Source organism: Lingula anatina, chromosome 2 (genome assembly GCF_051362555.1).
Source record: "Lingula anatina isolate TDL-2025a chromosome 2, LinAna3.0, whole genome shotgun sequence".
In the NCBI taxonomy this organism is placed as follows: Eukaryota; Metazoa; Brachiopoda; class Lingulata; order Lingulida; family Lingulidae; genus Lingula; species Lingula anatina.
This window is the reverse complement of record NC_141768.1, coordinates 5,276,938-5,302,344: the sequence shown is the minus strand read 5'-3', so window position 1 is coordinate 5,302,344 and position 25,407 is coordinate 5,276,938. Positions and strand designations below refer to the sequence as shown.

The 25,407-nt window shown below is 35.5% G+C and overlaps 2 protein-coding genes across 9 annotated transcripts in view; both read right to left on the bottom strand.

Moving 5' to 3' along the window:
- Nucleotides 1–553: 553 nt before the first annotated feature.
- LOC106161753 (ankyrin-repeat and fibronectin type III domain-containing 1) lies at nucleotides 554–9,576 on the bottom strand. The gene is made up of 11 exons (XM_024075378.2): nucleotides 9,426–9,576; nucleotides 8,604–8,696; nucleotides 8,346–8,429; nucleotides 7,619–7,724; nucleotides 7,163–7,298; nucleotides 4,939–5,052; nucleotides 4,436–4,651; nucleotides 3,850–4,016; nucleotides 2,840–3,141; nucleotides 2,476–2,576; nucleotides 554–2,156 (listed from the first exon to the last, which is right to left on the bottom strand). The coding sequence occupies exons 1-11, from the start codon at nucleotides 9,484–9,486 to the stop codon at nucleotides 1,980–1,982; spliced, it is 1,557 nt and encodes a 518-aa protein (XP_023931146.2). The 5' UTR covers nucleotides 9,487–9,576; the 3' UTR covers nucleotides 554–1,979.
- A 1,550-nt stretch (nucleotides 9,577–11,126) lies between these two features.
- LOC106159831 (uncharacterized) overlaps nucleotides 11,127–25,407 on the bottom strand; it is a 37,332-nt gene continuing 23,051 nt past the window's right edge. For 2 of the 8 annotated variants that reach the window (XM_087003298.1, XM_087003305.1), the window contains 16 exons: nucleotides 25,173–25,280; nucleotides 24,552–24,750; nucleotides 24,172–24,253; nucleotides 23,369–23,684; nucleotides 21,819–22,019; nucleotides 21,172–21,253; nucleotides 17,251–20,891; nucleotides 16,976–17,047; nucleotides 16,666–16,787; nucleotides 16,205–16,368; nucleotides 15,770–15,861; nucleotides 15,435–15,534; nucleotides 13,070–13,151; nucleotides 12,711–12,825; nucleotides 12,255–12,395; nucleotides 11,127–11,997 (listed from right to left, as the gene is read on the bottom strand). In XM_087003298.1, the coding sequence (XP_086859424.1) occupies nucleotides 11,650–11,997; nucleotides 12,255–12,395; nucleotides 12,711–12,825; nucleotides 13,070–13,151; nucleotides 15,435–15,534; nucleotides 15,770–15,861; nucleotides 16,205–16,368; nucleotides 16,666–16,787; nucleotides 16,976–17,047; nucleotides 17,251–20,891; nucleotides 21,172–21,253; nucleotides 21,819–22,019; nucleotides 23,369–23,684; nucleotides 24,172–24,253; nucleotides 24,552–24,750; nucleotides 25,173–25,280 (5,865 nt within the window). In that variant the 3' untranslated portion in view covers nucleotides 11,127–11,649. The remainder of the gene's footprint in view (nucleotides 11,998–12,254; nucleotides 12,396–12,710; nucleotides 12,826–13,069; nucleotides 13,152–15,434; nucleotides 15,535–15,769; nucleotides 15,862–16,204; nucleotides 16,369–16,665; nucleotides 16,788–16,975; nucleotides 17,048–17,250; nucleotides 20,892–21,171; nucleotides 21,254–21,818; nucleotides 22,020–23,368; nucleotides 23,685–24,171; nucleotides 24,254–24,551; nucleotides 24,751–25,172; nucleotides 25,281–25,407) is intronic. The other 6 variants (XM_087003300.1, XM_087003301.1, XM_087003299.1 and 3 more) reach the window with 6 other exon arrangements.

Genomic DNA, 25,407 nt, shown 5'->3' with positions numbered 1-25,407 from the left:
TGTTTTTGTTTAGGTGGTGTTTTGGATTTCTGTACAAGTCATGAATTCTTTAAAGGTCATAATATCAGTCATTTGTATTCTCAATGTTCTATCTACATGCACAACGTGTTACTGAAGATAGTTGTTGTTTTGTTTTTTTTTTTTGTGACTCATTGTTTTTCACAAATTGGCATTTTCTATGTGTGACCTTGGAACTCCCAGGGGCCTGTGCTGATAACATGTTTTGAGGGTCCAGAGTAACAGTAGTTCATAATTGAAAATTAGTGGTGATTACGCTGTTTAGCATTACATGATATTGCATGGAATCGACAAAAGCCTAGGCTCCCCCCACCAGTGCCCTGTCATTGTTAACATCACTGATTTGTGATATTAAAACACATTTCAATTTTGAATAATAGCTTGTTTGACCTATTTTTGCAAGTTCATTATTTTTTCAGCATTGAATCCTTCAAATTGCAATTAATGTAAAAACTGAGTAAACTATTTTCCTCAAACCTACTGACTTGATCCAAAATAAGTGTCAACCTGGGCTATCATATCTAAACAATTCACAAAAAGAAGATACAGTTTAATAAATAATTCTCGTTTACATTTATTTTATACAGAATACAATTCCCTTAAATTCACAGGATATTTGCTACTATTTAACCTGATAATCCCTGCTATTTAAACAGTTCTATTACTGTTATTGGTATGTACATTTGAAAGTCTTGCTGCCTTATTTAATCATACAGTGTCGTTCCATAATATGATTAAGTAAGTGAGGATATCGTTGTATCATTTAAATTACAATGATGTTACAATCATACCGGTTAATGAAACATCATGTTCATTGTGAAATAAAAAATTCTCCATTATCTAACCAATTGAGACCTGGAATATAATTACACAATATATACATAATGGTCATGTATCCTATTGATTGATAACAGTAGAGACAATATGTACCATACAAGGTTTCTTCACGTTGCACTAACACTTTGCTTTGCGCTGCGCTTATTCCTTTTCACGTGGTAATCACAATTATGAAAATAAATATGACAAGTTTTTGTTACACTGGTCATGTTTGTAAAATAAACTTTTTTCAATGATGAATATCATCAAAACAAAAGCATGGCTCCGACATTATATGTCAAGAATATTATGTAAACACTTATGTCTGTAACACAGTTCATTTTATCCAAAGATAAACAAAAACAGATAAGCTGTGATTTAATGATGATTATGGTTAAGAAAAGTATTTCAGCTGAATTGAGGACTATTGTAAGTAAGAAAGTAGTGCGGTTGTAATGTTCTGTCGCTCTTTGAAAAAATATAATCACCTTTTGCCTATTTTAAAATCTTTAAAAAGATTTGAAGATTCCTCGTCATTAATGGCTATGAAAATATATATCAAATTGAATAAATTAATTTACATAATCCATAATTCAGCATAAAAAATATCTTAAGATGAAAATATCTATATTAATGAGAACGATTTAGATGTACATATAATTAAATTTCTGTGCATAAAATCAATTTTCCTTGTCATAAGAAATTGAATAATTTAAAAGTTATATCGGTTTATAGTTCTTTTTATCAAGTTTCCTGCTTGCTAAATTTTCCTTAGATATGTAAGCTGTTCTCTTCGGTAAGTGCTGCTATTTTCAAAGATACATGTATATCACCATTTGCTGTCAGTGTTGCGTGACAAATTTTAAGAAGAAGGTGATCCCGTAATCAGGTAGTTCATATCAGGTAGTTCATATGAGGGTGCAATGCACCAATACCACATATGTTAACACTAAAACTTTGAATAAAATACGGGAACACACAGAAAGAGAGCGCAACCTTTTTAAACAGTTTACACTTAATTACACTGAGTGGAATGGCTCTTTCGACGCACGTGTCAAAATATGGAAAGATGTGTTCTGCATCACAGGTAAATGTTACATATCACAGTTCACAGTATTTACATAACACCTCGGGAGATTCTTGTCTCAGTTGCATAAAAGTTTATCCAGCGAGATATCTCGTGTTTGGGTCTTGTCTAAGGCAATCTTTACCACCTTCTTTGTCCAGCGTTTGCTTTCCCACGCGTCCTCCAAGGCCTGCTGATATTTGGATAATTTTCCCGAAATTTCATTGGCACTTACTACTTCTTCTGTAGAAAAAGCCTAAATAGACGAAAAAAGAGAAATGATGAACGAAATACAAAAAATGCTTAAATTATAGTAAAAATCTTCAATGTGTAATACCCCGATTCCCAAGTAAAGCTGAATTATTCTACCACGATATATAAACAATTTTCAGTGATTTATCTATTTACTGCAAACTGTCATAATTTCTTTCATTTATATTATGATCTGGAAATAATTTCCTATGACCAGGTTTAGATCTCTGTCACAAATGATATTATCACCCTGCTATTCAAGTAGATTCTACATATAAAGTCAAATATGCAAACTTATATCTTCATAACCATTTGTAATATACCTCTCTTTTCGCAAGTTTTGACCGATGTAAGTCGACCTCTAGCGCAGATGATGTGGTGTTTAAAAGGCCCATGTATTCGTGCTGGTATGTGCCTAAGTTTGCTGGAAGGCAAAGATTTATACTTTATAATTTTATCAGTATAAAAATAACTAGGTAATATGACTGCATGATTAATATGGGGTTTTTCGCTGTAAAAAGATGGGTTGGAAAGAATTCACTGTAATAAAAATGTAGTTCTAAATTATGACAGTCAAATACTGTTCGTTTAAATTGCGTTCCAGGTTTTATAATAGAGTTGCCCAGAAGAAGAAAAAGAGCAAGCAATCGTTTTTTAATACTAATGTTATATGTGAATAGCACTTACTGATTTCAAAAGCCTGTATTGGCATATATTTGCTCTTGGCCAAAGGCGTTTCTTGCTGAGCGGGACCAGTGCATACACAGTCCACTGGAGGCAGCAATGGAATGAAACCCACGTCTTGGTTGAGGCGAATAACTTCACTGTCGTAGAGTCTGTGGGATCTGGTGTAGTGTTTGCTGACATTTAATGAGTTTAACAATTTCACTGACGCAAGATTCAGATCTTCTCTGAAATGTTGCTGAGATGGCTTTGGTTTTATTTGGGGCACATCGTTTCCAAGGTTTCGAATAAATTCCCATTCCTCTCTACAAAAATAAATAATAATCATGTAAATTAATCAAGTAGATTTTTTTTAGACTGTAACTGAATCTGACTGCTAGATTTTTCCATCTTATAAATGGATTATTAGTTCCATATATTACATTTGAAAATAAATTGGGAACAATGATATGCAATTTGAAGTAGCAGTAAAGCACTTCCCGTGTATAGATTCGCAAAGTGAAAAAATGTTCCTCTTTTTGCTGTTCGTTCATTCTCGGTATATACGCCCATTTAACATTTTTTTTATTATTTCATTAAAAGTAAGTTAGCGGAAGAATTGTTTATCCACTTGGAACTTAATTTAAAACACGAGTCTAGCAACTTACAAAATAAAATAACAATTACTAGCTTTATCTGTTTTCACACAAACAACATAAATGTCATTATTTTTAGTTGTTTGACTTTTATTGTAATATTTTAGCCATTAATAAAATCTTCAATTTAGTTTTATCCTTTATAGACACAGTCAACTGTTTTAGACGAAACACGGCAAAACTGCATTTTCATAGAAAGTAATTTGCAAAACCGTCGTTACTAGGCATTGATTCATCACTTTCTGTCATCAGAGATTTAATAAAAGTAGAATTCGCGACTATATCTTTAACTTCATTTTTCACCTTTCTGTTTTCTTCAAAGGGGCCTATATACTAAGGCTGATTGAATATATATATATATATATAGCGCATACTAACCTGGTTACATCCGGCGATTCTCTGATCTTGACATAGGGTAAGACATTAACAAAAGAGTTAGAAACCAGGATATTCATCTGATTCATGCTGCTCTTCAGTTTAAGGTATCCCATATACAAGCCCCTGGGTAAAACGACATTGCTCCTCTGATGAGATAAGATCATCTCCTATATAAAAATGTATTGAATTCTTATTTTCACATTTAATTTTACCTTTTTTCCAACTGATTTAGATAACATAGCTTTTTTCAAACTTTCTATAAATGTTTAATGAAAAAATGTTATTAAAGGGCTCGTTCCCAATGAAACAACGCAGATCGATCTAACTCTCCGTGGACTCTCTTGAATGCAGTCAGGTTAACAGATGAACACGCCTCCTCTTGTTTCCAAAGTACGCGTATAATCAGTAGCTTTTGCGTTTTTTACTCAACACCAGGAGGAGGAGTGTTAATCTTTTAATCTGATTGCTTTCAGCCAGAGTCCCCGCAGAGCCTAAAGACACTAGAGGTAAAAACCTATCTTCTTAGGTATATTTTTTGGCTTAACAAAAACTAGCACAAAACATATCTCAGTAGCTGCATACTCACATTAACCTTACTCAGAACAACTTCCGATGGTCCAAGCTCCTCACCATCTAAAGCAGAAACTTTTTTCACGATATTGTTTAATGATGTCCATTCTAAATTACTGTTGCCTTGTTCGTATTTGGCAAGTTCGCTGACTGTCACCAAGACTGTGCAATCCTCACTGCATTTGATAGGCTTGTAGAAGAATTGACCAAGGTCCTTAATGCCCAGCGAAGCCTAAGTATGGCATTTGAAATAAAAACAGAGAATTTAGAAATCAGAAAGAGAGAGTAACAGCAATGTGTAATTTTTTATATATAACAAAGCATAGAATCATCGTTTGGGTGTGTGTGTGTGTGTGTGCATGTACGCGCGTGCGTGTTCGGGTGTGTCAACGTGGGCTCGATTACCTGACTTGAGGTATATTTGTGGAAGTGGAGTAAATCAAATCTGACAAAACAGTTTCATATCTACTCATGCCTGGTCTCTCCCTCATTTTTCGTCTTATTTTCAGCATTCCATACCTGCAAGTCTACAGCGGCCAGAAGCATCTTTCTGCGAAATTCCATGGCGGGTGAATTTGCAGTGCTTTCTATGTCCTGTAGTAAAGTTTTCGAATCTTTCCATGAAAACGCAACCTTCAAAAGACAATAATTTCCATATATTGGGCACCAGTGGGAAGATATTTCAAACAAACTGAAAAATACATAATTTTTGTTCCAAACTTGTGCACGCATTATATTTATAAAATTATGACAAAAATTAATAAAATTATGACAAAAATTCGAGATTAAAGACAATAGAATTAAGTAGAGTAACTGATATTACCAGAATATTATTCAAGTAAAAGACGTATAAGCTTTTTTCTCGTATATCCTCCTGGGAAAAGTAACTGGGGTTCGCTTACCACAATCCAACAGTCTTGGTGATTATTCTGTGCTATAGTACTGGTAGAGGTTGGTTTGAGAAATCTGGTGCAAGTGTACTAGACAACCCTTAACATATCCCATCATAAACTTGCTACGTAACGGCAATTGCTTTCAGGACAACACATCTTGGGTGATCACTGCTGATTTAGTACATGTACCAACCAGCATTTAGGAAATAATTCACCCTCTCTTCTGAAGAAATGACTCTTTTAAATCTTATCGATCAGATTATGTAATAAATAATGTTTTTGTCATTCTAAACTTCTTAATTCATATTATTTAGGTTTCGGACACGTTATATTATAATTCAAAACAGTGCTTTGTTTTTATAATATCCGCTAACTTAGCAGTCTATGATATTATACAATATTACATAATATCTACCTCTCAAATATCATCTTACTAGCCTTTGGTTGTCCATATTGTAACACTAATTGGCTTTAGTTGCATAAGTATGTTTTATTTAGAATTAAAGGTACCTGTAGTAAATACTGCAGCACTATGCTGTAAAGTATTTCGCAATGCATAAGTTGAGAAACATTCGAGAATCTTTTTCTTCGTAAAACCAGCGTGACAGTATATTTTAAACCCTCATTTGATTGCAAGGCAGTTTTTATATAATATCACATTTAAATGAACACCAATAAGCATCGATATATACAGACACCATTACGCCTTACCTCATGGCGGCTATTTCTTGATTCATTTACTTGATTTTATTATATTTTAAAACGAAACTTTTCTGAAAACCTAAAATTTGCCTCTTGTCAGTGTTGTTATTTCATATGCTGAGGTACATACAGTTGTACAACCTTGTCATACAGTAGTTTGTATAGTCAACGTTTCCATGCAAATGAATATGGAATGAAGCACTAAATTATGTTAATCATCTCATATCAACATCATGTGACATTCATGCAGAGGATTGCAGGAAGTGATAACATAACTGCTTTTACAAGGCAAAAGATTCCCGATATTATATATTATATATTATATATTTTGTGTATTTTATTGGTTTAATAAATTATCATCTTATTAGTATATCATGCGACAAGGCCATGCCTCCTAGGTAGCCTAGAAAAAACACATTTAGTTCTTTAGAAAAGATTTCCTTTACAATTATGTATATATAGGAAATGCTGAAAGGTTGGTTATGTATAAGGGCTGCGCTTTGATAAAAAATTATTCTAGTGGTTTTCATCGAGCAATCTGATTGAGTTTATCGAGCAAATCTGAAAAGCGACGATGTTGTATCGCCCTCATCAGAGTAGATGAACCAGGGAGATCGAAGGGCTCGTACTTCGAAGCTTCCAATTCCAATTATGGAAGAGGAAATCGGTGACTATCTAAGGGGGTGGTTGGCGTGGAAGTGGTACTGGTCGGGATCCCTCATACAGTATATGCAAGATAATTTTTTAAATGGGAGTTAACTGTATAGAGAAGAAATAAAACACTCAATCTACCTTCAGTTGCCAAATATTTAATTGAAAGATTCCACAAGTCTCCTACTCCATTTTCTTTAACTAGCTTTTTGGGACCTGTGCTTATTTTGATCTTTAAGTAAATCTTTTCTCTTTAATTTTTATTTGCACCTTCACATTTGTATAACTTCAACCTTTTTGATTGCTATGTTTAATTATGTATTATTATTATTATTATTAAACCCAGTTGAATTTGGTGACTTTGACTTATACATTTCAACATAATTCAACACCTGAAAGACGAAAATAACAATAATAAACATCATAACAACAATGAGACACTTCAAAACACATTTTGTCTGCATCATTAGAAAAAATATGGAGAGAATCTTAAATACCTTCATCATCCAATGGAAATCAGCATTAAAACTTGCACTTGGGTAGTCGTCATCAATTTTGAAGGTCGGCAACGTCCCCCTTTTAGTGACCAGGATTTTGTCGTTATGGTAGAGGAGGGTGGCAATGTATACGCCCCTAGATTACATCAAAATACAAATGATAAAAATACAATAACAAACGTAGAAGACATAAAATCATACTATAGGTTGTTTTGAATACAAAAAGATTGCTTGTCAAAAAATTTTACAATCAACAGTAAGAGTCATGAGAATTTGACCAACCTCATGTTACTCCGGAACGTTATCATAACGTTTTTTTTTTATTAATAAGATGCCTTATATTACTGGTATGAATAATTCAGGTTCGTGTATATTGCACTGAAACTTTAACTTACATATGCAGAAAAGTCTGCATTGAAAGTCCATAATTAATAGACAAAAAAAAAGCAATTTTACCTTTTTAAACACGACTGAAATTTTGGTCCTGTTCGGAACATCGCTTTAACTGATTTCCTGAGGGCACTCTTCCGGTTAAATGTTGGAGACTTGCATCCAAGTTTTTCTGAATAGAAAGTTAACCAATATGAAATACGAAAAACTAAAAGTAAGGATGAACATACCAAAATAAGAAATAACAATTTCATTGAGCCTTAATGAAAAAAATTTTAAATTATTCACTCCGCCTCCATCACTCAACCAAGAAAAAGTGTGTGAATGTGACTTAACCGTCGGTTCTCTTGAAATTGGCGTTGCAAGTTTTCCGAGATATCATTTCAGCACAAACGTACATGTATCTACTGTGGCGAAACTAAACCAGATAGGTTCTATTTCTAATCTTTGCACGTGCGTGTTTGCCTCGTGCGTGTTAATATTGCCCTGTAAAGGTATACTTGCTGGCCAGAAATTCGTCTTTTTATACATTTCCGTAAAACATCATTCAAGTTTTACAATTCAGATACAAATGAAACGCATATCCGCATTAAAATTCACATCAATTTTGCATGGCCCCCATCTCTTTCTTTCGCAAACCTGGGAATAATTTGTATTCTGTGGTCTTTCTCAGCTAATCCCGCTAAATAATTAAAATAATTAGTATATTCATTGATATAATACAGGCGTAATACTGATCAATTACAAATGTCGCTTAATTCTGAAAAAAAAATCTCTTCATTTTTAGTCTTACCTCTCATTTCTGTGCGAAAGCTCTTAATTTCTTCACAAAGTTTATTTAGGTTTTCGAGGCTCAGGCGTCGTGGACACTTCGAATCTGTGGGTAAAATTAGCACTAACTACGTAGCCAAACTAAATATTCAATAGCAAGGTCATTCACACATTCATAAGTTGTGCGAATGCAAAAAAATTCACAAATGTTTAAACAAGGAGAAAACGTTTCAAGTTGTTTTAGTCTACATTCAATCTTCCTTAAAAAGAGCCCACCTACCATTTTTATTATTTTTGCGTCTTGTTGTTTTCTTGCATTTTACTTTTCTCTTTAGGATCGGGGATAGGTCCTTCACTTTGAACGAAGAAAATCCTGCAATTAAAGTAAGAGGAAAAGGTTTGTATCAAAGTTGTTTTATAGAACCATTTTCATAATTTTCCAAGTACTTGTGAAAGAAGATGCAAATGGATCATGAAAATGTCAAGATGAAGGAATGATGAACATCTCCAAAAAAGTATGAGATATGATCAAAACGTGCATTTGCTACACGGCATTGCTAACTTTTTAAAGGGAAACATTCTATAGTGTACTCACCTTATCATGTAAATTTAAAATCATATGCAGAATGGTATACATTCGTCTATTTCAAAGTTACGATACAAGGTGTTAAATGTTATACATAATGATAATAATTTATTCAGCTGGTGCATATAGAATATATTTCACAATTGGTTTCTGTCGAAGATCTTAAAAGTGAATTATAAACCATTAAAGTTTAAGATGTGCAAATAAAATGATTCATTAATTTGTATATCAAAAAGACAATTAATTAAATCAAAAAGACAATTGGTTTGTCTTTAAATTTTTTATTTGCACTTACACATTTGTACAACTTTAACCTAGCTTTTTGGTTGCTATGTTTAATTAACTGATTATTATTATTTATTTATCATTAAATGCAGCTGAATTTGGTGACTTTGACTTATACAGTTCTACATAATTGAACACCTGAAAGACGAAAATGTTAATAATAACCATGAAAATTAAAGCTATACCGAGAAACAGCTGAAAGTCAAAAGCTTTTTTAAACCCAATACTCACCATTCCCTAGGAGTTCAGATTTGATCAGTTTCAATGCAACCTGGACTGTTTTTGAAATCATTTCGATGGGCAGCTTCACTATTCAGACAGAGGAAAAACCGGGACCTGAGTTAACGAATTCGAATCAAAATTGCCTTTGGTGAAATGTTGTTTGAGTCTGCCTTTTATATATTATCTTGGCATTTTGAACGACGTATCCTGTGATGAAATATGTGTAGGGTGTTTATATTCAATAACTGTGGAGGAATTTGTTATGTTAACATTTTAGGACTGAAATTTATATGTTTACTCAACATACACGTTGAGATGATAGACTTGGATGCCCGAACACGAAAAAAAATATAAAAGCAGGTTCTTTTATTGTAAAAAGCAAAGGCGGCGATAACGTGTGTTTAGACAAAGTGATCTTTGTGATTGATATATTTAAATTTGCTATATTTAAATTAAATAAACTGCATTAGACGTAAATGATAATAACAAAGATGATGACAATAAAGTTAATGAAAGTTGACAACGAAATAAAAATTATTTTCATTATTACATTCCAATGTTTATAGTAATATATTATTTCATGCAGACCGAACAAAAAATCTAATAATTATCCTAGAAGACCCGTTTCGGGTGCTTTGTTTTGATTAAAAGAAATGGTTAAATTAAAAGTTAAAATTGGGTTCTAAGGGCAACATATCTGAATACGCTAAAATCCGTTTCGAGGTAGGTTTCATTAACGAGCGTAATTCGCTGCCTTTAGCTTTATTTCGGGGATCATGATTTTTTAAATTTTAGGCTCTTTTCACACCCGTTAGGCTTGCTTTCAATTTCTTTGCGATGCCTTGTACATTGTTTCTTTTGATAAATCATATTAACTGGTTCATAAAATAGAGAACAATTAGAGCGATGCTAGCAAATATTTCATGGGGAAGTGTTTCGTCTTCCAAAACAGGTGTCCTGTTTGCAGGGATGATAACCATAAATTCTTTTGAACCTTATATTCTTTTTTTTGGACTATTTCATCATTCACTTCATAAGCAGCCATAACGTAATATTTCCACTTTTTTGCTTTAACTTTATGCAATGGAACGAAGCATTTCAAACATAACGTCCAAAGCCCCCAGCATGACGTCAAAATGTTCACTCTAGAAGGAATCATGACTGTATTTTATAAGTACGTAAGCCCTAAGGTACAGGGTACGTCACGCTGAGCACTGGATTACATGGCTGTGTACTTTGACCTCACCCTCAGTATTTTTCACTTTCCAAAGATACTATGAAGCTCATACATAAAAACCCTGTTCAACTTGCAAATCGGTAAAGTCTTGGTTTAGCCTAGATAACATTTGCCATGGGGGGCGTGCGATGAAATCTTGTTCAACTTTGCGTGCGATTCTTACACGGAACCCTTTCAGTCTCAGTGTCGTAAAGCAGACGTACACCCTGCGTGCAGATATTCGCGAATATGCCTCCCGTTAAATGATAGACTTTCCTACACTGTGAGAGAAAAGTTCACATCTGCAGCCCTGGTAGAGGACAAAGGAGACCGTGAATCAGTGCGGTTTCAATACGACCAACGACTGCATCCGCACAGATACAGCATAAAATGGGACATACTGAGCTGACGTGCTGCCAGTATACAGGTACCGTATGGACATCATATATGGCCCATGATATGTCTCAACATAATAAACGGGAATAAACCAATAATTATAATTTTAACGATGGTTTATTTTCATTAGTTAAAATGCAACTGGTCAGTAGATACAGAATTTCACGTTCATTTCTTGGTACGTTTTAAATGCGCATACATCACATAAATATTCTCCTTAGATTATATACCGTGTATGTAGGTAACAGGAATTCCCCCGAACACAAATAAGTTAGTTGTAACGTTAAAACATATACACACAGACTATACGCACAGAATCAACAAGTTACCTTTTCCCATGATATGAAATAAGAGTGTTTGTTTGAAAAGAAAGATTTGAAATTGTGTTTATTGAATCGTCTCATTTTGTAGCAGACCATAACAACATGATCAGTCTGATAATGCATTCTGACTAAAATATTGAAGAGCTTTATCCCAAATATTTAGAGTGATGCTACTAAAGAAATACTGTTTACATAATACATCTTCAAATTGAAAAAGAAATAAGAGATACATGATCTTCATCAATGCAAGGGGAATCTACAATATTAAACTACTATGTCTAGGAATCACATGACTATGTTACGTATGCTGTGTTTTATCTTGTCGACTAGATGGACGACTTGTGTTTGGTGTATTGTTCAATGAGCTAGTATTAGATGAGTCCGCTAACAATGTCGGTAAAGGGGACAGTTTCAAGTCCGCCAGGCCACCAAAATGAGGCTGTAGAAGTTCTGATGAAGGCTCTGAAGAAGCCATTTGTAGTGGAAAGGCGACATGGCGTGGAGCAGCAAACGGATTGAAACTGGCTTTTTGTTGCTGCTGCTGTTTTTCCTGTTCCTCCCTGACCATTTGATCCACTGGGAGTTTGAGCTGTGGCTGAGGGCTTGACTCTCGCTCCAGGAACTTGACAAACAACTCAGAAAACGACTGAAATAAACGAAACAAATTATGCCAAACCAGGTAAAATTTTAAAGCAGTAAATTTGTTGAAAAATTCACTTTCCTTCCAATAATGCTATACTTCAATACTAAAGACAGCAAACCAAATAATGTTTAACTAAATTGATTTGACTAAAAATAGCAAAACATGTCTGACAAAAAAGTATGATAAAAGCTGAGCATAATAAAGAACTTTTATCAATTTACTAGTCTTCTAAAAAAAGACTTGCATTTCAACATCCATACCTGATCAAAACTTTTCTGCGCTTGCTGTGGCTGCTTTGTGGGAGTCTTTGGCGGGTCAGTGGAAGGAGACCGTCCCATGCCCCAGATGCTGGGAATTGGAATCCATCGTCTGCCACCTCCACCACTGCTCTCTTCCATGACCTGAATGAGTTTATGTCATTTTTGGCTAAAACATTCTGGATAGGATACTATTTGCAATATTTTAGTCATCCACAAAGCTTATTTTGTAAAAACATTTTGTTCAAATACTTTAAATGTGCACAAAAGAAAACATGGGAACACTGTTGTAATCTCCATGTCGATACTCACTGTGTAAAAGATTAAAAATCGAACAAAAAATAAAGATGATAACAATCCACTTGCATACAATTTTGGTTTTCTAGCCAATACACATCAATAAAACCAAAAAAAAGCTGTGACATATAAAAATGTGTAAAAGTTGACAACATAACAAACCTTTTTCATTTCCTCTGAGGTGAAGTCCAGGACCCGCGAGATCAGCAGTACCACATCCTGGCGTTTGGCTGGTGGGGTGTGGAAGTAGCCCATGAACAGGTTCTTCATTATAAGTCTAAAATACAACAAAAAGGAGTGATATATTTGTATATCTTCAACGTATTATGAAAAGCTGACATCCCAAAGGGTTAGAAATTTTCATCATGATAATGTGCATTATTTTTGTTCACCACTGCATGTAATGTAAAAAAGTGAGTAAAGGTATATTTCTTAAGTCCTGTGCTGTAGTGAAGTAATACAGAGTTTGATCAATGAAATTGTTCCAAGATAAGACATAACAATATTCTCCCCCTACTTACTTGTCCACTTGACCTTCCGTTACACTGGTCAGCTGGCGGATTTTTTCACCTGCTTCTCTTAACAGCTCATCACGCTGGTGTACTGGAAGGGAAAACAAGTCTCTTGATGACATGGTGTGCTGTATTCAAGTCTATTAAACCATTCATCAACTCCTTCACATAAGATTAATATGCTAATAAGCCTCACCCTTCTGTGCAATATGTATTTCAATTGAATAAAACACGGCAAAAGAGGCAGTTGCTAGGAATGAAAATGTGCTCTGTTTGGGATAACATCTGACTAGGATTTTAAAAACCCATCCTTCTTTAACAAATCAAAAGTTGTAATTCTCTGCCCATCTCCAAATTGGTCTTGATGTTGGAAATTAATCAGTTCTTTGGCACCCAATACTCAGTTTGGTGGCAACCTTCAGTCCAAGCTCATTCCTGTTGCCAAATACAATGTATTTCACTTCCCTGGGATTTGTTCATCTACAACCAGCTAGTGTTGAAATGAGCAGCAACCCAAGAATATCACACAAGGCACTGAGTTGAGAATCACCATCAGTACCTGATGTAATACTCATGGATGACATTCTCATACTTTTTATACTGGTAATTTCACAGGATGAGCCACCCTTACTTCCGTAAACATTATATAACATTTGTATCCTAACTGTCAGTTTTCCTTTTTTTTCATCTCTGTACACAGGAGAGATCAGGAGGCTTTCATTGTTAACTTTTCAAATTGCTTAGTACAGAAACACAGAAGTTCAATTCATACAAACTTTGAACAGACAGAAACTACCAGTTAAATTGGTTAAATCAGTTAGTATTGTGAATCAGGGTCAACAGCTGTGTATATTTTTCATTAATGTACAGTAAGTTGGTTAGTAGAACATAGCTTAAATCTCACCTGGTAACTTGAGGCTTTTGGATAAATACTCATAATTACCAGCTGAGATTAATGCTACATTTACATGATGTTAGCCAAGGATTAAAACAGCAAAATAAAAAAACCTATACTCTAGAAGTTGCCTAGTCTATGAATAAAACTTGTTTAAAATCAAATAAAGAAATGTGAGGTGCATCTTAAGTTGGGTAACAAAAATGTGTAGGTGAAAATGTTTCATAAGATGACATAAATACAGGTGCTGCATTGTTTTCCTGCTGTACCTTAGTTGTTTTTTTAAAAATACCAATAAGATCTAAGATAAGGTTTCATAAAGTAACATATGAACAGACACTAAACACAGACTCTAAAATGATAAAACAAGACAGACAAGATTTTTTCTTTACTGAAGCCAAAGCCAAAATAAATCACACAGAAAATATGAATTAAAAATGAGGATTAGATAATACAGAAAATTACATAAACCCATTCAACAATTTCACAACAATATCATAATGGTGATTTACATGTGTGCCAGGAACACTATCATAAGGATTATATGTTAGATTCTGCAATACCCTTCACCATCAACACCTTGATTCCACCAATGCTCCATTGCCCATCCATGCCACAGGGTTATAGACACAGTGAGAGGTGCAAGGATTCCCCAATACCAGATAGAATTCTGAGCAAATTAAGAGCCCAGAATTACCAGCTGATATTTGGAAACCGCGCACAACACGACAACACCAACAACATCCAACATAACTTGGACAACATGCAAAGGAAACAAAATAAAAGAGCAAATGTGGCCACATGCAAAAGAATATCAAAATAAGATACAGTTATTGTATAATTAACAACACACCAATATTAGTCCAGACAAAAACATGCAGTGAAAATACATGCAAATATTATATATGTACCACTGATACACTCAGGCTACAGATATAAGACATATATTTCATCAGTAAAAATAATAAATTTAAAATAAGTCTTTTTTCATCTTCATAAAAATCATTTCAACATTTATGCTCTCACATCCACCAATCTTCTTTGTCATGAGTACGGATCACTTCAACAATGCCCCCATCTTCCACTTATTTCTGTCCTCAGCCATTTTTATAAGATAAAATTGCATGCTACAACTGTATTTTCCTCCACACTGGCTGGACCTGTGCCTGCTGCAATGAGAACCAGCCCTCCAGTCTCTGCTGACAACTGTAAGCTTCAGCTCATCTCTGAATTACCAGTGGAGATTAGAGGACTGCTCTCACAACTGATCCAGTTTACTGCACACTGTCCCCTCAACACCTCACATATTGTAGTCCAATGTCTTAGTCCCGTATTCATCAGTTATTACTAACATAGTTTCAATCATTCAAATTGACTATGCTTCTAATGCAATTCTCAAGAATCCAATCAAACAAATACTTTCAATCATGGTTCAAGTCATGTGACCTTTTTTTCACCAATCAGAATGTCTGTAATTACCTTCTTCCTTGAGAGCCTGCACCACGTCTTCCTTCTTGTCTATCTGTTCACTGAGACGCTGAGCTGCATCCAAGGCATCAGAGGCTTCTACCATCTGGTTCTGAAATATATATGAAAATACTTATATAATCATTTGTTTTATATACAAATCTTATAATTTTCAAGGAAAAAGAAAAAAATGGCATGCAAGATTTACCAAAAACAAAAATGAAAAAATCCAGGTCTACCATCATAAGATATACAGAAGGTAGTATACCCCTAACAGTAAGGAAAGTTAATATCAATCGGCATGCTAAGGTACAATGTGTTTATGCATGTACAAAAAGTCAACCTACCTGTAAATCTGCTATTTGGGCCTTCAGTTGCATGGATTCTTCCTGAGCTTTCCTGATCTGTTCCTGGTGCATTTCTTCCTCAGCAATTTTATCTGGTAATTACAAATAGTATCACCTTAAATCATATGCAATAACCACTTACTATCCTTGAAGCTTTTCAAATAAACCACGATTAGGGGAATTAAACCAGATTATTATGTTACAGAACCATACAGTCAAAAAAGTTGTTTCAACTTGTCCAATATAAATATCAGGGTTCTTTGCAAACACTATAGGCTCCAGCATGTTAATTTTAACAAAGTACTGTTTGTGCATGCACACAAGCACTTGCATGAGTATGCATTATCAGGTGCACATGCATGCTCATGTAAACACACCCACGTTTACATAACCAGAACAAACTCAAATTGATGGGGTGAACACCCAAATATTTACCAGCTTGGAATTTCTCGAGCACCATCTGTAGATTAGTAACAGAGGCAGCATACTGCTGAAGTATACTTTGTGTCTGTATAAGCTGTGCAGTTACTTCATCCTTCTTCTGCGACATCACATACAACTGTTCCTTCAGACTTTCTATGTGTTGGTCCTTTAGTTGACTGTGGACAGAGAGGGTAAACAATTAATCTTTATTTCTTCAAGGACCATGCATTCATAAAATTAGCAGTATGAATGCATCTGGGTACTTCTTTCTTTACACAAATATATCAAAATAACTTAAAAGCTGGAATAAATATCTTGAATTGATGCAGATTCTCATTTCTGACAGTAAAATATCATGTCTTTTTGATCTGAATGTAACTGGCACACCATCCAAGTACCAGAGTGCATGTAAAGCACACAGGTGCTAGTAATTCTTTAATACATCTTCAAGCTAGGCCAGTCTGTGAACTTACTCTGACTCCTGGATGGCTGTGTCTGAAGCTAATGCTTTTTCTTCTGCTGAGTGAAGACGATTGAGCAACTGCTTTTCTCGCTCTTCAGACTGGAGGGCTTCCTGAACATAACTCTCTTCTGTCTGGAAAAGTAAAACATTCACACTATGATATCTTATTCTTGTACCAATGAATGCAAGAAAGATATCTTTTACAAGTTAAGTGGTCCATATGTGGTAAAGCTAAGATCAAAATATATAATTCCAGAAGCACGTTATGCACAAATCTATGTTATAATTTATTTACTATAGATAAATTAAAAAAATCATACTTGGAGCAGGTGGTTTCTAAGTCGTTCCAGTTCCTTCTGAGCTTTCTGGTTCTGGTCTCTTAGTGCCTGCAACTAAACAAGAGAACTAAAATTAGATTTCAGGAAAGAAATGTAAGACACTTTAAGAGAAAAGAAGCTTTTATAATAGTATATAGAATTTGTTAGAAAAGGGTAAACCTGAGAATTCAGTGCAAAACATTACATGTCACCTAATGACATTAAATCATTACTTGCATTCAAAATAAAAATTTGGTCTTGGAAGAATGATCACCTACCTCATTTATAAGATTCTTATTTTCTGCATGCACCTGCTGCATGTTCAGTACGGCCTGATCCCTCTCCTGACGGAATGTCTGCGCCTGAGCCTGCCATGCTTCACAATCCTTAAGCATTTGCTGCAACTGAGGGCTGTTCTCATCCCCCTTCTCCTCATACATCTTAGTCAATGTTTTACACTTCTCTTGAAGAGTGTTAATCTCAAAGTCTTTTTCTTGGACACCAAGAGACATCCTGTTCAAGGATTCCTTCAACATTTCATTTTCAGACTGCTGCTCTGTTGTCCTTTGCTTCCATATAGCTCTGTCCTTCTCTACATCTTTAAGTTCTGCATGCACACCATCTAGCTGGAATGTCAAACTTTCAAGTCTCTTTTTTGTAGCATTTAACTCACTTTCCCTTGATGACAAAAGTTCGTCGTTCTTACTGACCTGATTTATCAATTCCCCAATCCTGGAGTCCTTTTCTAAATTACTATCACTCTGCTTCTTTAGTCTATCATTTAGAAGGCTAAGCTCCTCACACTTTGAATTGTATAAACTAAGATCTACAGTGTCTACCTGGCCAAACTGGTGCTGTGAGAGTTCTTGGTACCTCTCATCTAATTCTTGATATTTTTGTTTGTAGTTGGCCAAATCGTTTTGTGCTTTGACAAGTGACTGCTGTCTGTCTTCAAACTGCTGGCTAAGTTTGTCATAGTCCGTTTGCACCTTGTCCATTTTCTGTGTCTCTGTAGAGAGGCAAGCTGTTAACCTTTGTATCTCAGTGTGATAGGCAACACTCTCTTGGTGTTTTTGTGTAAGAGCAGCAATGATTTGCTCCCTGTCTTGCTGATATGCAGCCAGTTGTTTTGATAAGTTCTCCCTCTCTTGCATCAGGAGTCCAACTTGTACACTGTTTGTATTAGCACCCCCACCTTCCGTCACGGTGGCACCCTTTTGTGGTGCCGGTGAGTTAGGCGAGCTTTCCTGTAGCACCATGAGTAATGTTTCATTTTTCTGCTTCAAGGCCTCAATCTCCATCTCCTTGTTACGCACCATGTGAGAGAGGTTCTGAATGGCCTCCCTTGTCATATCCTCATTTGGCGCCTCACGCATCGGAGAGTTTGTCACCAGTTTTTGGTTGTCTTCTTGAAGTTTAGAGATGGCTGCCTTTTCAGCAGATATCACATTCATTAGACGGTGGACTTCGCTTTTAAGGGAGCTACCCTCACGTGTTTTTTCGTTGAGCACTGAAAGAATCTGTTCCCTTTCAACCTGCAGGGATTTGACTTGGTTCTGAGCCTTGTGGAGGTCTACTAAAGTTCTATCCTTGTATATACTGAAAGAGCGGTCTTCTAACATTTTAAGTAATGAGTCATTGTTTTCTTGCATAGATGCAATCACTTCATCTTTGTCATGTAATACCTTTCTCAAGTCAGAGACTTGCTGTTCCAGTTCATCTTTAGAGGGACCATCTTCCATGTCCTTTTCCTTAATTTCCTTTACAGAGGCTGTTCCATTTTCCTCCCTTCTACTCTTCTCATCTTCAATGCCATTAGTAACTGGTTCTGAATTAGCTTTGTACTCTATTGCGGGAAGGTTAAAGTTTGGCTTAGAAGGTTCTTCTTCTTCAGTTTCAACATAGTGCTGCTGCTTTTCATCTAGCATAGATTTAGCTCGTTCAAGTTTCTTCTCAAGATCACCAATTTCCTGCTCTTTTTGAAGCATACTCTGACTGAGAACAACCATCTTGGTTTCAACAAGCTCATGCTTCTCCTCTGATTCTTGTAGCTTTGCTACTTGTTCTGCACTTTTTTCATTTAAATCTGTGATCCCTGTTTCAAGTTCAGCCATCATTTCCTTAAGATCTTCAATTTCTTTATCTTTTCCCCTTATTTTACCATGTAAAGAGGTGATTTCTGATTCAAGATCTGTGATAATGTCTAAGGTTTTAGTGTCAATCTTGTTCTTGTCCTCTTTCTCTTTTAGAACTGTCACTTCTGTTTTTAACCGAATGTTTTCTTCCCTGACTGTGGAGACCTGTTTCTTAGACTCGGTGAGTTCATGGTTTAAGGCCTCTTGATCAACCAATTTCTGGGCCTGCTCTTCTACCTGTGACAACAAAGTGGCATTCTCTGCTTTCAACTCGGACAGCTCATTTTCTCTCTCTTGCAGCAAATCAGTCAAAGGTTTTTGTCCTTCAAAAGTGGATTCCAGCATCTCTTTAGACTCTTTCAACTCCTCTGTCAATTCTTCGCATCTAGATTTTAGCTCTCTTATTTCTCTATCTTTTGCATGAGTTAATTTCATTAGCTTCTCATGCTCTGCTTGCAAGGAGTTGGCATCAAGTTCTCTCGAGTCTGCCAATTCTTTTATGTATTTTTCATAATGTTTAGTCTGGTCATACAGCTTCCCCTCAGCCAAGTCAAGGTCTTTTTCCAATGACTCTTTTTGATCTTTCAAAGAGTCGATCTGTGTCTCTAAATCTTCATTAAATTTGGTGTATTTAGTTTCCAATGCTTCCATTTGGGCTTTGTGTTTTTCTTTCATTGAACTCAGGGTCTCTTGCAAAGCTTCATTATCTTCAGCTAGGTGGGTAAGTTTCTCCTCCAGATCTCTTAATCTATTTTCAGAATCTGCCAGTTTAGTCCTGTATTCTGTACTGACTTGTCTGGTCTGATCTAGCTCTTGCTGCAGAGAATGTAAATCTTGGTGAAGCAATTCTTGACTGGCCACACTTTCACTTTCTGTCCTAGAACTGTCTTCAAGGCTGTGAATCTGGGTTTCTGCTGAATGAAGCTTTGACTCTAACTCAACACAAGTCTTTGAAAGATCGGCTTTTTCAGCTTTTAAAGCCTCATGTGTTGCCCTTAGGTCCTCTAGGCTATGCTGTAAAGAGGAGACAGTATGTGTTAGTTTACCCTTTTCAGCTTGGAGTCTACTTAGACTTCTACCTCCCTCATCAAGTTGGTCTTGAAGCATCTCTATCTCTCTGATCAGCTGGGCTTTCTCCTGAGTCAGCTGCTGTGCTTCATTGGCAGACAAGTTCACCTTGGAATGTTCCTGGGTAAGATCTAGCTCTTTCTGCTTTAACATCTCTTCCTCTACTTGTAACTGCTGCATCAGTTTGGTCTTTTCAATGCTGAGCTCTTGGACTTGACTTCTGCTGGTGTTCAGTTCCATCTCGAAGTGTTCTACCTTGTGCGAAGCAGCTTCCTGCTCTTCCATAAGCTGTTGGCGTAACTCTGTCAGCTGCTCCGTTAAATTGTTCCGCGTGTTCACCAGCTGGTCTTTCTCTTCTGTGGAATGTAGCAGTTGATTCCTGAGCCTGTTGATCTCATCTTCCACCATGCTGTTGCTGACACTGGCAGTCTGGAGGCTGCTGAGCTCTAAAGACAACTGCTGCTTCTCAGTCCCCAGACTCTTAACCTGTTCTTGGAGCTGACCAACATGTTCCACTGAAGCACTGAGTTGATTCTTGAGATCATCACGAGTTTTAAGAACTTGCATCAGCACCTCCTGGTGTTGGGAATCCAATTCATCCAGACTAGCCACTAATGCATCTTTCTCTTCAGTAACTTCTCTAAGTTCATTTGTTTTTTCAAGTAGAGCAGACTGGAGCTCTTCTAGCTTTGCATTGGTTTTCTCCTGGCTTAAGGCTAAAAGACAAAATGCAGAATTTTATTCTACATGAAAATTATCCAGAAATTTGTATGTAACATACCCCTTTTTGCCATATATCTAAACAGTCTAAGGTATGAGTTTTGGGCTGGATGGAACATTTCAAAATGTGACATAAAAAAATCACAATGAAAACAGATGATAATGATAAAATTACAAAAAGATAATTCAAACAAAATTTGAGTTCATTTGATTACAGGCCTCATTCGTAAGGAAAAAAATACAATTAGAGGTCAATTCATGAAAGGGTTGTCTTACCTTCCACACTGGCATCATGTTGGGCTTTGTCCATTTGCTGAAGCTGACCCCTCAGTTGCTGAACTTCCTGCTCTAGCTGGTTCTGTAAAAAAAAACATTCACTTTTTAACATTCTGTCATTTTACCTTGAAATTTGTGACAACAGGTGCTGACATATGCCATTGATTTATTTAAAATACCCAATACATCGTGTTTCCCAATCAAAATGTTAGGTTCCAAAGAGAAGCATTTATTCCTGTTATTTTCAAAATAAAATGCATGTACACTTTATGATTTCTTAATTAGTTAGGAAAAAGACATGCATGGGTGCTGCTAACATCACGAGACTAATAGAAACACAGGCTTTTTGACTACTACCATGCCAAAATGCTAATGCTAGGGAAACATATATCACTGCTCTAAACCAATACATACATTACAAAAAAGAGATGCAGAAAATGTAATAAATACCAAAAAACACAAACAGTAAAATTGAAATTAAAACACAACGAGACTAGATTGTGATAACCCCTCAATGACATTAAAAGTAAGTGATCAATCTGGTGAAAGTTGCACATTTGAGGAAGTGATTGATTTTTCACAGAAAGAAGGGCTCACAAACTCTATACACTACAGTGAACGGTGAGTATGATATAATTCATGCCAACCTTCTGTAAGAGGAGAACATCTCGCTCATGCTCAAGTCTATCTGTGTCTGGAACTGGTGATTCTGACTGAATCTCTCCAGTCTCAACTATTGCCGGGGAGGCACAAGAGGCTGCCGGTTCTGATATCATTTCAACCGGAGGGGAACCCAATTGCCCCGCCCTCTGTAATTTTCTTTCATGCTTGCCAACCTCAATAAGGCCCTACACAGACAAGGAGATGGATTGGTCAATGGCAAGATCTGGACACACATACAGACTGAATGAAAATGACTAGTGGTAAAGCCAGCACTAAAAGCTATGTACAAAGCACAGAGCAAATAATAAACCAAAGAGAAACCTATGTTAGTAAGAAACTGAAGGAAGCAATAGGAGTTTCAATGAGGGGTTATCTAAAGCAAATGATTTCACATTGCAGCCAGCCTAATACTGATGTCATTAAGAGAGTATAGATGATATATGTTGCTTAGTAATTGACTGTAAAGCTAACATTCACTATAAACCAGAAAGAACACCTGTTAAATATGGCAAAAAGTAAAATATTGCAGAATAAGGTTTTCATACCTAAACAGTAGAATAACCAATCTATTATTTTTTCTTGGGACAAATATAAAAAAATAGGACATATATAAAAGAATACAAATCCCCTTGAAAAGGTCAATATATTGGAGAGCACCCATGCATGTCACACTTACTATGCAAAACTCAAGAAAAATATCTTTGAAGCACACAATTTTTTGACCTGCCACAGCACAGCTGAATGTTATTTGCACATATCCATAACAATTCCAAATACATGGCACGTGAACTTCTCCCAAACTGATATCAAATACAATTTACCTTTTTTTTCTCAAAGACTTATTTTGCGTGAGTACAAGCATGAACTCTCAATGTACTAAATGACTTTCATAACAGGGCAGTATATAGTATTGATAAAACATTAAAAGATGGCAGTGCAGCTCTGCTCTAGCAGGCAAACCCAACACACATGTAGAACTACGTGACCCCACTGCCACCAAACTAACCTTTGAATAAACCTACACCAAAGGAAATTAGCAAAGGAAACAAGAGCAGTATTCAGTAAATTTTCAATAAAATATAATTAAAACCCCTACTGTTATTAAGAAGAAGACTCTTATAACTTGATCATATGGCAATATTTTTAGGTGATCTTGCTTGTATTAGTCTTTCATGTGCTAGTCTGTTCATATGTGATTCATACACATAAACAATGAAACCCCCTCCACTTTCAATAAGTAAACATTTTTTATTTATAAATAAGTATAATTAACAAAGAAAATTTCATCTTCTATTTTAAAAAAAAAACAAGAAAAGTTTACATTTATTATTATTCATAAATGCAAATGAAACTCACTCCCTTTCCAATTTCTAAAGATTTCATACTTAGGTCACAAAACTAAGAAAACCTTATCTCACATTTAAGAAAAGAGAGAAAAGTAATTACTTATTATAATCTCTTCTTACAGAAGAAAATTCAAAGGCATACGAAGCACCCAATTTAATCAAGAAAGAAATAAAAAGTATCAAATGACCTTCACCTTGGCAGCCTGCACCACATTTAAGGACTCCTCCTTCTGTCGTAACTGCCCACGTAACTTGTTTAGGACGTCTTCCAAGGCCTGTTTTTCCACCTGCCAATCAGACTGCACCATTTCAAACTGCTCAATTTCTTCTTCATACTTGTCTATCTGGCTTTGTAAGGTGTGGACTTGCTCATCAAGTTGTCGGTTTTTCCAAGAGATATCAGAAGCTGTTGACATGATGGACCCAGTGTCACTGTCCACATTTTTACTGGCCTGGTTCATGTAACCTCTGCCTCTAGGATGAAGTGGGGTGCTGCTGGTAATACTAAAAAAAAAAAGCAAAATAAATAGAAAAAATGTTTTTTAAGGAAAGTACATTTCAAAGTAATTTTTAAGGACTGATCCAGTGTCTATATCCTAATAAACTCAGTGGTTACATTTTCTCTGCTAATTGAAAACAAAACAAAAAATCCTTAGTCAAAACTTGAGTGGATATATAACAGATTTATTACATTTTGGAGGAAAAAATTTTGAGCCCTGAATTAGAACCACTCCTGTAGTTGACTGCACATTGTGGTGGCTAAGTTTTTTTACGTCACATCCAGTCACAATCAAGGAAATGGCAACATTTAGCCAGTATACATTTCACAGAATCTTCCTGTTATAAAGCATCCTCTTATCCTATAATGGATCATTACCTCTAATATTTCAACTGAATTGTACACAAAGTACTTTTTGATATTTAAAGAAAGGAAATTGATTTTAGTTACCAAATATGCCATCACAGACATAATACTTATTATTCAACTTACTCTACACCAAATGATCCAGTAATATTGGCTGAATTATCTGTTGTTTGCTCCAATGTCTCCTCGGAGTCTGTTCTTCTAAGAGCTGTGACAGAAAAGACAAAGTATCTTCATAAGCTACAAGTCTGGCAAAGACATTAAATGACATACATGTTATAAATAAAATAAATTACAAAAAGAAAGAAAAATATGATGAAAAACAGCCTGATGCTTGAAAGATACATTTGATATATATATATATATAATGGATAACCAAAATTTTAATAATTTCTTTGTGAATTGTAATTTATAGTTTCTCAGAAATACAGGTAAGATGAAAACTTTCCATTCCTCTTTAATCTTTTCTGTGAGAAAGAAAATGTTTAATTAGTCAGTATTCTTACAGTTCTTCTCTAGCAGTTCTAAGCGCAGATCTTCCATTGCGGTTTGATAACGCTCCTGCTCACCACGGACAGTTTCCAGCTCTTTCTGCAGCTGTTGGACTTGAGCCTTTAGTTCACCATTTTCCTCCTGCAACCTCTGGTCATCCTGATTTGCTTGAACATGACCCTCATCAACTTCAGGACTGGACCCAAATGTCTGCTGAATGAGAAAGCATTTGATTGTAATGATGGATAATAACAATGTTTATTCTTGCAACTATAAGTTAGATTGTACATGCACTATAAAAGAGTGATAAAAGTGGGAATGGTAACAAAGTTTAGAAAGTGGTCATTTCAGATAGTGCCTTTCTTAGAAAGTGCCCAAAATAATATTCCACACCATAATTTCTAGTTATCCCTCAGTCATGCAGATTACGTGCCCAACCTACAAACTCCTGTCAGTCATTCAAAATCATAGCCTCAAGAAAAAAGACTCACAAAAAGCCTTTAATGTTTTATCTGCAGGCATCTGCAAGTGCAAACTGAGAACCTGAGTTATTGGTGCAAAATTTAATTAGTGCATTTCTTTTTTCAATTCATTAAATGGAGATAATTTGAGAAAGAGAAGAGAGAAACACCTACCTGTTGTGCTAGGTCATTCTTGAGCCGTTTGTTCTCTTCTGTAGCTGTAGATAATTCCTGTTGTAGTTGCTTCTCTGCTTTGCTTAAACTTTCAATGTGCTCTGTCAGCTATGAAAAAGAGATAAAAATGTTATATATATATCAATCAAGAACATTGGAAATAAAAATAATGATTGAACAACCTAATTTAAGTTGGGAAAGGACTGTTTTCCTTTTACAAATGATAAGCATAGTT

Bases quoted from the DNA above. Each gene is read 5' to 3' on its own strand.
- LOC106161753 (XM_024075378.2), bottom strand. From the start codon at position 9,486: ATGATTTCAAAAACAGTCCAGGTTGCATTGAAACTGATCAAATCTGAA. The intron at 7,299-7,618 runs GTAAAATTGCTT...GATGTAATCTAG, and splicing joins TTTCAGTCGTGTTTAAAAAG to GGGCGTATACATTGCCACCC. The intron at 5,053-7,162 runs GTATTTAAGATT...TGTCTTTTGAAG, and splicing joins ATTTCCATTGGATGATGAAG to GTTGCGTTTTCATGGAAAGA.